The following is a 10,762-nucleotide window of genomic DNA, read 5'->3' on the forward strand; positions in this document are numbered from 1 at the left end:
TCATTCAAGTTTTCAAGCCCATGCTCCAGTAGGAAAAGCTCCCATGAAAATCTGGCCTAGATGGGAATGGAGCAAATCAGAAGCTGTGCTTAATTCTGGCCCAGGGAACACAAATGTAATTTTTTTTACTTTTTAACTTTTCAAGTGCCATTTCCAGTGATCCAGGCATTAAACTGGTGACATGGATGACAGGAAGCACCCAAAGCACAATCAGGACTAAGATAAAAATCTCAGTGTCATGAGGGGAATCATCCCAGTGGGAATTCAGAGGGACACCAACCCGAATTCCCATTTACCCTGCACGCCCTCCACCTGCACATCACCTCCAGCAGCTTCCAGGACCAGGGAATTCCCAGAATCATGGAATAACCTGAGCTGGAAAGGACCCACAAGGAGCATCAAGTCCAGCTTCAGGTTCCCTACAGCTCCTGCTGGGAACAGGTTCTGTGTGAACACAACTCTCCAGGTGATATCCCAACAGAACTGCTGGGTTTATCCAGCCTTATCCAGCCCCTCTGGCTTCCTACATCACTCCTGGTGCTCTCAGGGTCCCTCTCTGCAGCTTTAAAACCAGCTCCCATCTCTGCTGCTTGAAGGCTTTCCACCTTCCTCGGTGATATTCCCCCTCTAAGCATCCAAGAATGGTCATTGTGAGTCCCAAAAGAAGCATTTCTGACCCTAAAAGGGCTTTTGGCCACCACACAGGTGGGTTTAAAGCCACAGAGGCAGTGCAAGGATCGGAGCTGTGCCTCTCAGGGGAGGGTTTGGGAGTCTCCCAGGGAGGGAGGAACAAATTATCCCTCCTTTATTCCACCTCCAAGCCAAGAACAAATCGCCCCTTCCTTATTCCTTCAAGCACAAGCTGGTGGTTGGAAGGGAATCCCAGTCCTTCCAGACACTTGAAACTGGGCTGGGCAAAGCATCTGCAACTCCCCTGCCGGAGGCAGTGCTGGGATGATCCCCAGGGGCAGCCCCAGCAGGTTCCCTCCACCTCCCTGATGTCCATTATCCCACATCAGCCCTGGGGGGGGGAGGAAAACAAATGGAATCTCAATGGAAGGAGCTGCCAAGGCCCAGGGAAATGGAAAGGACATGAAAGCCCTGCCAGAGGAGCCTGCTTGGGTCCATCTTTAGCAGTGGCTCAGGGCCAAAAAACAAGCACTCAGCTGGAGCCAGCACGAGCTTCTGTGCCCGCTGCTTCAAAGGGGGGAGAAAACAAGGAAGAAAACAAGGGGGGAAAAAATGCAGAACACGAGCTGAAAAATACGATTTGTAAGTGTTCTTCACCGGCCTGTTAGAGCCTCCATTTCCCATCAGATGGTTTTGTTCATGTTCTGCATGTTCTGCCTTTTTTATAATTTTTTTCTTTTTTTTTTTTAAACTGGAAAGATTCTGCTTCGAAGAGGAAGAAAACAAGGGGGGGGGGGGGGAGGAAAATGCAGAACACGAGTCGAAAATGCAATTTAAAAATGTTTCTCACTACCTTATTCAAGTCTCCATTTCCCATCTTCACACTTTGAATTTTTTCCCTGGAAAGATCTTTAAGCACCAGCACAGAAAGGGGGGCTGATATCTTTAAGAACCTAAGCCCTAATATGTAGCTACAGGTTTGGTTTTTTAAAAAAAAAAAACTACAGGGTTCTTTCTTGAGCTGCACAATCATTTCAAAAGGCAACTCTGGTTTTTGTGGATATTCAGGCAGCACAAAGAGACACCAAACCCGTGTGTGATGGCACGGAATGACACCACACGAGCCAGAGGATTCCTTGCAGTGGTTTGTTTCTATTTAAGAAATAAAAAGCCTACCAAAAAACACACCACACCACTGCCAGGGGCTGAGCAGGCTCAGAAAGAGGGTTGAGAACATCCATCACACACTGCTCCACTCTTATGAATTATTACATCCTGAAAGACTCTTACCAGACCTAAATAGACTGTTGTGCTTCCTACACGCACAAACTCAGCACAAACTGTGCACTGACTACACAAAACAGTCTCTCTGAGACTATTCCTGCCCCTCTGAAACTCTTCTTGGATATTTCCAACTCTTCCCATTCCCCTAAAACTGTTCTTGGATATTTCCAACTCTTCTTGGATATTTCCAACTCTTCCTGTTCCCCTGAAACTCTTCTTGGATATTTCCAACTCTTCCTACTCCCCTCAAACTGTTCTTGGATATTTCCAACTCTTCCCATTCCCCTAAAACTCTTCTTGGATATTTCCAACTCTTCCTGTTCCCCTAAAACTGTTCTTGGATATTTCCAATTCTTCCTGCTCCCCTGAAACTCTTCTTGGATATTTCCAACTCTTCCTGCTCCCCTGAAACTGTTCTGGATATTTAAAACTGTCCCTGCCCCTCTGAAACTCTTCTTGCATCTCTGAAGCTGTTCCTGCCCCTTGGGAACTGTTCCTGCCAGCACACACAGGTGTTTATGTTTTTGGGAATGGGCATAAGGATGCCAAAGCCCTTCATCTCCCTTTCCCCCCCCCAAAAAAAAGAAAGGGGTGGAGAAACCCATTCTCTAGCATAGGGTTTGATGAGTTAGGGGAAGAAGGGAAGAATTACATCAGCAAAATGAAAATAAATGTCCTTTTGGAGAGCCCCTTGTCCTGTCAGGTCACTGGGAGGCACCCCCAGGACTTTAAATGGAAAGAGGGGAGATTTTGAGCAGATATTGGGAAGGAATTTGTGCATAGGGAGGCCCTGGCACAGGTTGCCCAGAGAAGCTGGGGCTGCCCCTGGATCCCTGGAAGTGTCCAAGGCCGGGTTGGATGGGGTTTGGAGCAACCTGGGCTAGTGGAAGGTGTCCCTGCCCGTGGCACTGAATGAGCTTTAAGGTCCCTCCCAGCCCAAACCATCCTGGGATTCCATGACAACAGACACCCAAGAGTCACCTCTGGGTGAAGAGAACCCCCTGTGAGCTTCACTGCCTCATTTACCTCCCCTTTAGTCACCTGGTTGTGACTTCTGGCTGCAGCCCTGAGCAGGGACACACCAAAAACAGGGGGAGCAGAAGGAAGCCCAAGGTCCTGCTCCAGCCCCTGCACTGACAGTGGGAAGGGAAGAGCAGGACCCAGGGACAGGGACAGAGAAGGATCCAGGGATAGGGACAGAGAAGGATCCAGGGATAGGGACAGAGAAGGATCCAGGGAGAGGGACAGAGAAGGATCCAGGGACAGGGACAGAGAAGGACCCAGGGAGAGGGACAGAGAAGGATCCAGGGACAGGAACAGAGCGGGACCCACGAAAGGGACAGAGACGGAGAAGGATCCAGGGAAGGGACAGAGAAGGATCCAGGGACCGGGTCAGAGACAGAGAAGGATCCAGGGATAGGGACAGAGCAGGACCCATGAAAGGGACAGAGAAGGACCCAGGGAGAGGGACAGAGAAGGACCCGGGGACAGAGCAGGACACAGGGACAGAGCAGGACCCAGGGACAGAGCAGGACCCGGGGACAGAGCAGGACACAGGGACAGAGCAGGACCCGGGGACAGGGACAGAGCAGGACCCGGGGACAGAGCAGGACCCGGGGACAGAGCAGGACCCGGGGACAGGGACAGAGCAGGACCCACGGGCAGCCGGAAGAACCAGGAGCGAGCATCGGGAATGGCTGGAGAGTGTGCAGGAAGAGGCTGGAGATGTGCTGGTAGATGGATGGGATAATAATAGATGGGAAAACAGACAGGCCAGATGAGCCCAGAAACCTTCGTGTTATTCCAAACAAACCAAGCAAGATAATCACCGCGCCTTTCTGCCGGCTTGGAACGGAACGCAAATACCTATTTTAATTCGTATTTTTTTTGTTCAGACACCCGAGGACAAACTTTCCGGCCCGATACCGTGTGTTAGGGGCGTGCTGGAGTCATTTAAAATGCAAAATAGCCCGTGTCGCGCTGCGAGGAGGAGGAGGAGGAGGAGGACGGCTGCTTTCCTCTCTCCCTCCCTCCCTGCCCTTGCAGGAGCAGCTCCGGGCCCCGCCGCCACCCCCGGGGGTTACCCGGGGCCATCCCCCGACGGCCCCGGACCCGAGGGGGGACATCAGCGGCGCTGCCCACCCACCCCCCCCCAAAAAAAAAACCTCCGGGGGGGGGGTCGGCCAGGGGGAAAGAGCCCCGGGGAAACTCCCCCCGCCCGGTAAGGACCCCCCGAAGCCCGGAGGTGTGCGTGTCCCCCCTCGGGGGGCTCCCCCGCTGCCCCCGAGCCCCCCGCGCTGCCCCCGCGGCTCCCGCGCGGCTCCGGCCCCGCGGCGACACCGTTATTCGGAACAATGGGGCTTAAAACAAAGCTCCCCCCCCGCACACACACACACACACCCCCGCGCAGCCCCCCCTCCATCCCCGGCCTGCCGGGGGTGCCCGGTGTTTTGGGGGGAAGGGGGGTGTCGGTGCGGTGCCCGGGGGGTTTCGGGGGGCGCGGGGCCGGGGGGGGTGCGGGTGCCCGGCGCTTACCTTGGTGCACCGCCACATTGCAGCCGTGCCCGTCGCAGTACACCAGCGGGTTCTCCGCCCAGCCCCGCTCATCAGAACAGACACAGCAGCCTCCCACCATCTCCTTCATACTTCCATGAGGGTTTCCTTCCCCCCCCGCCTCCCTCTACGCGCACACTCCTCCTCCTCCTGCTCTCCCTCCTCCTCCTCCTCTTCTTCTCCTCCTCCTCCTCCGCGCTGCCCCCTCCCTGCTTCCACCGAGCCAAGGGGGGGGGGTTCGGGGGGTGCGACCCCCGGGCCGGGGTCGGATGGGGGGTCCCGGGGTGGGGGGGGGTGCAGGCGAGGGGGGTCCCGGGGCTGGGGGGGGGTGTCGCGGGGGCGGCGGGCGCGCCGCGGCCCCACCACAGACATTTACGGGCCCCCCCCCGCCTTCAATCATGGCCGCGCCGCCCGCGCGCCCCGGTAAAATTTGCGGTTCACGGATCGCACTCCGGCTGGGGCGGGCGCGTTTGCTCTCCGCGCGTCGCTTCAAGGGGGGGGCCGCGCGACATTAATTGTTTCGTTGTTTGGTTGGTTTTTTTTTTCCCACCCCCCCCCTTTCCGGCGGCGGGTTTTGTGTTTTTATTCACCACCCCCTTTTGCACACCCGTGTGTGCAAAACCGCTGGATGCGCGCCCGAGCCGAGCGAACGTGGATCGCTCCGCAGGGATGAGCTGGGACCGCTCCGCAAAAATCCCATTATCTCGCCAATTCCGCGCTGACGGATCGCGGCTCCGCGAGCGCCACCGGCTGTCCTGCTCCCCCAGCTCCTTCGGGAAGAGCTTTTAACCCGTTGGCACCTGTTTTGTTATCTTGGAATGTCTCCCCCCCCCCCCCCCCCCCCTTGGAGGGGGTTTGTCCCCGGCAGGACGAGTGTCAGAAATCAGCTGGAAACCGGTAAAAAGAAATCATCCTAAAATATAGGGAGTAACTCTGTGTGGGATTGCTCCTGCACCTCCCAAGTCCACACAGCATCACCCTTGTCTTGGACACGTCATCCAGAACACTCATGGAGAAATGAGGAAAACCCAAAAAAAAAGGAGCGCAAAAATGACAAATCTTTGAAAAGAGGCCTCAAAAGTCCGTGTATCACGTTCCTACAGCTCAGGCTCTCCCTGAAATCATCTGCCTGAGAACACCCAGAGCAGCTCCCAGGGGTCTCATCGTCTCTCCTGTGCGTCCTCCCCCAGCCAGCACACCGTGCTCGTGGAAAAAAAGGAAGTGCCCGATGCCAGACCGGGCAAAGAAACGGTGGGAAATGTAGCAGGGAACAATTATTGGCTGGTTTGTGCACACCAGAGTCCTCCTCCTGCACACACCAGTGTCCTCCTCCTGTACAAACCTCGTGCCTTCCTCTTCCTGGCAGAGGAAGACCCGGCAGGGAGGGAATTTTGCTGGTGCTGCCATCCTCATGGTGATGAGGAGGAGCCCTTGGCACCCCCGGTGCTGAGGAGGGATGGATGTGTCTCACAGGGACAGATTCTCACAGGGACAGATTCCCTGGAGCCACCCTGCTCCCTCTGCCCTCCATCCCACGTGCCTGAGAGCACTCGAATTCCAAAGCAGGAACAGTTCCCCTGGGTTCTTGGGAATCCTAACCCTCTGCAGGCCCAGGAGCTGGACTTTGGTGACTCTAGTGGGTCCCCTCCAACTCAGGAGTGATTTTATGATTTACAACAGCTTGAACAAGACCAAACCCAGTGTCAGCCCTTTTAGCCTGGCCAGCCTCTCCTCCCCCAGCCTCCCCTGCCACAGGTGGACTTTGGAAGGTCAGCCTGCCCCATAATACAGTTTCTTTTCAAACCAACCCCCTCTCCTCGGAGAGGAAACCCATCGCTCAGCCCCACAATCACCGGTTTAAGCATCCTTTAGATGGCACCTGTTCAAGCGTCACATCCCGGGGCTGGAAGGCAGACGGCTCCCCGAGCAGCCTCCTGCTGGGACGCTGTTCTTCCTTTTATCCCCCTCCTTTGAGAGCCACAGGGGCGGACAATACGGTCACCACATTGCTGGGAATTCACTCAGCCTTAGCTCACTTTAATTCTGGGAGGGTTTCCCCTCCTCTCCCCCCTCTTCTTTTTTTTTTTTTTTTTGCCTTTTATCTATTGTGTTACCAGCTTGTTTAAAAGCAAAAAAAATAAAAAAGAGGGGTGTGGGGAGGGGGAAGAGATCTGGCTGGTTGCCTTTGTAACCTGGAGGAGATCCTTGTGGTTTAGGAATTGTCTTAAACTCCAGGACAAAGTGCTGAACATCCACCCAGCCCTGACGGTCTCTCGGTTCCAGTTGGCCACGGAGACACTTGGACTTGAACTGCAAATTTGCCTTTAGGGGATTAAATCCCGATTTACATAACTAATCCCCGCGGTGAGGAGAGGCTGGGCCAGGGAGGAAAGGGTACAGAGGTTTCCTGACAAAAAAATTTTGGGGGGGGGGAAGTGAAAGAAGTGAAAGCTGAGACCTGGAGGTATTTAATTTATGGTGGTTGTTGTTTTATCAGTCGGTGCTTTTAATATGGGGAGGCAAAATTAAAAGTACTGACTCGTAGGAACTGCTTCCCTTGAGCACCTCAGTTGTAACCACAGCCAGAAGCTACAAAAGTTGTCACTAAACTTAGTCCTTTACTGCTCCATCCTGAAAATCGTGGATGAGGGAACTGACTCCTCCCCAGGCTCCTTCACCAGAACTCTGAGCCTTGTCTGAGTCTTGGTTACAAATGATCTTTCATTTTCAGGGGGATCCTTTGCATTTACTTTAATTGTTATTTTAAAAACGACATAAACTTAGTGAACATCGAGTGCCTGACGTGGAAATTCTCGAGACACAATAAATAAAAGGCTCTTATAGGCTGTAGGGCCACAACGTTGTGTTTTACAGATTATTCATATTTCAGGTATTTTATCTGTAAAATACACACGTCCTGTGTTAAGGGCAAGAATGAGAATTAAGGAAGTTTATGTTCCTTGTGATAATTCCACCTGCTCTCAGGGAATTTAAGGACTGAGCTGTGTCAGGGTGGTGTTTCTGGCCTGGCTTACACGAAGGGGAACACTGGGATGCAAATACTTGATAAACTGCCTCTCTGCACGGTATTCCAACAGCTTTTCCTGGGAATGAAGGCTCTCCCTTCCCTTCTTTCTGGGGAAACCATCCCTTGGGTTCATCAGGAGCGAGGACTGGGATTTATCTGGATCCAAGCAGGGCTAAAACTCTCTATTTGCACCCACACAAATCAGTGTCTCTGCTCCACGAACCCCTTTGCTCCTTCAGGTTTTACCTCATTCCTCCTGGGCAGGTTGGAGAAAGAGGGAATGGTGCAGATGAGAGCAGCAATCCTTCCCAGGCAGCCAAATTCCTTGGAGTCACCAGCAAGAACTGCTGCTTTGGAGTCAGAATCCCTCAGCTGGAACAGCAGGATGGGCTCCACAGGGCACAGCAGTGATGGCTCACCCTCTGCCAGCTGCAGCCACGGGGGAGAACGTGCCAGAATCCAGGAGTTTTCCAAACCAGATCCCTTCCAGGGAGTTGTTTTCCCACTTCAGGCCCAGCTTTCATCCCTCTCACCCACGTGGATGCATCGAGCTCCTTCATCTCCCTGCAAAACCAGCACAGAGAGGACTCTCCACACATTATTTAAGGCTAAATAATTTAGTTTGTCTTCCTTTAAAGCTTTGCTTTTGAGCCTTTTCTCTCTGCATCCCTTGTTTTGGATACTGTGGGGGCTCAAAACATCGGGGAAGTTTATGGTGGTTGTAATTTCAAAGGGATTTCAAAGCCCTTCCTTGAAGGGGTAAATAATCCACAGCAGGGAATTCTGAAAATCTGGGAATTCGGGCTCCAGGGGCTGCCACTGACCTCCTGCAAAGGCTTCAGGCGGATTATTTTGCTTTCCCCCTTCTTCTCTGTTTGGATTATTGGTTGTTCAAGGAGGGAATGACATTTTATCCCACCTTCTGTCCCATTCCAAGGGTCTGATCAGATCTCTGCTTGTTCCACCATCACAGCTGATAGGAATTGTAATAGGAATTAAATTGTAGTAGGGATTAAAACCAGAATAATGGTGGTGTTAGAGACAAGTGATTCACTGCCCTACACAAAACTTCACCCAAATTCATTTTTGGCCTATCCCACATATAATTCTGCTAAAGAGACTTCTGGGTTTTTGTTGTTTAGTTTGTTTTGGTTTTTTTTTCCTCTCTAGTGGGTTTTTAAAGGACAGAAACTCTTTCCTTTTGTCTCCACCAAAAACTCATTTCGTTCCCTGGCAACTAAAGGTCCATTTTCACAGGTGGGCGGCTGAAAGGGGTGAAAATCCTGGTTGCTTCTTTCAATTTTCGGAGTGGATCGTTGAGCAGGCACTTAAGAGTTTATCAGATGGGTTATTTCGGCCTTTGTCGTGGGCTAAAAGCTGCATTTGTGACATAGAAACACCCACAGGAACATTCAGGGAGTGAAGAAAGCCAAGAGCCCGACACACACACGCACTCCCACACTCCCAGCTTTGCTCTGTCAGGAATTTTCTGCCCTTGGAAAAGTCACTTCCTCCCTTTGTGCCTCATTTTCCCCCCTTTGCTGGAGCAACTCCCCGCTGCAGAGCACTTTTGGGGTTGTTTGTCCCGAAAAAAGCACGACAGAAGGGCAAGTTATTATTCATTAAACAATGTCATTAAGGGCCTGGAAAGGAAACAGTGATGTCATCAACGACTCTGAAAGGAAATCGTGCCATTAATGACTTAGGAAGGGAAAAAAGCAGTGATTGAAAGAGCTCCTTTCCCCCCCTTCCAGCAGCTTAAATCAAACAGGACAGTGGATCATGTTTGTCTTCGTGGCTTTGAGGCCTTCAAGACATTAAAACTGATTAATGTGGTGGGTCAGGAAGATGACAAATTTGCTTTTTGGTGCCGGATTAAATTTATGAGTGGAAATATTTTAAGGGATTGTTAGAATTGCTCCGTCTCCTTTTGCCCCAAAAGCCCCAAACTCCCACGTTTTCGTGCCCCACCCGTGTTTGTGACACTTCCCAGCCCACTTTCCTCACTGTCCTCTCCCTCTGGGATCCCTGTGGGTCACTTATTTTGGGGGGTTTAGCTGTTTATTCCCTTCTTCCTGCAAAAAGAGAGGCTGGGCTTCAGCCCAGGGAGCTGAGGAACATCCCTAAAACACGTCCAGCTTAACAAACCTAACGGGAGAGTCCCAAAATCCCATAAACACGGCTTTGGAAGCAACTTCAAGAGACTAATTAGGCTAATTCCCCAGGGGGAGGCAGAGCCAAGGACTGATTAGTGTCATATTATGGGGTTTATTATTATTATTTACATTAGGCAGTGAATGTACATAACAATTAGTGCAGAACCAAGTGATGTGGTCTGTGTCCAGAAACCAAGAGGATTTTTAAGGAGGCTGGAATTAGGCTTTCTCAAGTTCATTTTTCACATCCCAATCAGATGCCCTGGGTTTAAAAACCAAACCAGGTTTGGAGCTGCTCCCACCTCTTGGTGTTCCCAAACTGATGACCCAGAGCAGGACCGAGGATTTGGGAGAGCATTTCCACTCTCCTGGGGGGGTTCTTCACAGCCCCAGGCCCTGGATCCCGATGTCAAAGTGGGGATTAATAACCAGAAACAGATCTTTATTTTTTCTTTAATGGGATTTAGGCACCTGTTCCCCTTTGTGCCTTGGGACTTTTCCCTCGCATTCCTGCGTTTTTAACGCCCTGAAAGAATCCTCGGCAGTAATTGAAGCTTTGCCCCCGTGCCCACCAGTTGCTCTCACTTAATTGCTTCCCGAAGCAGTTTAATTAAACCCTCTGCTCTGCTCCTCGGGTGAGTTCAGAGCAGTTGCATCAGCTCGACTCTGCAGTCGGGCGTTCAGTTCTTGGCTTGGCTCTTGGAAACTGCCTCTAAGACAGGAAACCCGAGGTAAAAAACACGAAGTGTCAGCCCTGCAGCCACGGCACAAACCCAAGGCCTCCTTCCAGGCTGAGATTTTCTTCCCAGGGCTGAAAATCCCCCGAGCACGGGGTGGTGAAGGGATGGGGGTGAAGGCCACGATCCCTCCCTGCCCCTGCCCCTTCCACGCCAAGGGGCCGGTGCTAAACCTGCCCTGGGCCAGGCTCCCTCCTCCCTTCCTCCCAAAGCACCTCCACATCCCTTCTGGATGTGCAGATAATGGTTTCTCAAGCTGTTTTCCAGCCTGCCAAGTGGAATCCATCCCGGGAAGTGATTTGTGGGGCTGCACGAGCTCTGCACCCGGGGCTGCCAGCTCCCACCCCAACCCCTCCTGCTTCCCAAAAATCGTG

General features: G+C 52.3%; 1 protein-coding gene across 2 annotated transcripts in view; it reads right to left on the reverse strand.

Moving 5' to 3' along the window:
* The window catches only part of MLLT6 (MLLT6, PHD finger containing), a 44,434-nt gene extending 39,774 nt beyond the window's left edge, over positions 1 to 4,660 (reverse strand). Inside the window, exon 1 of one of the 2 annotated variants that reach the window (XM_051794580.1) lies at positions 4,450 to 4,660. In XM_051794580.1, coding sequence (XP_051650540.1) covers positions 4,450 to 4,558 — 109 coding nt within the window. In that variant the 5' untranslated portion in view covers positions 4,559 to 4,660. The remainder of the gene's footprint in view (positions 1 to 4,449) is intronic. The other variant, XM_051794579.1, reaches the window with a different exon arrangement.
* Positions 4,661 to 10,762: the final 6,102 nt, after the last annotated feature.

The sequence above is a fragment of the Manacus candei genome, unplaced genomic scaffold (genome assembly GCF_025592945.1).
Source record: "Manacus candei isolate 608988 ecotype Guabito, Panama unplaced genomic scaffold, ASM2559294v1 h1tg000040l, whole genome shotgun sequence".
NCBI classification, from domain to species: Eukaryota; Metazoa; Chordata; class Aves; order Passeriformes; family Pipridae; genus Manacus; species Manacus candei.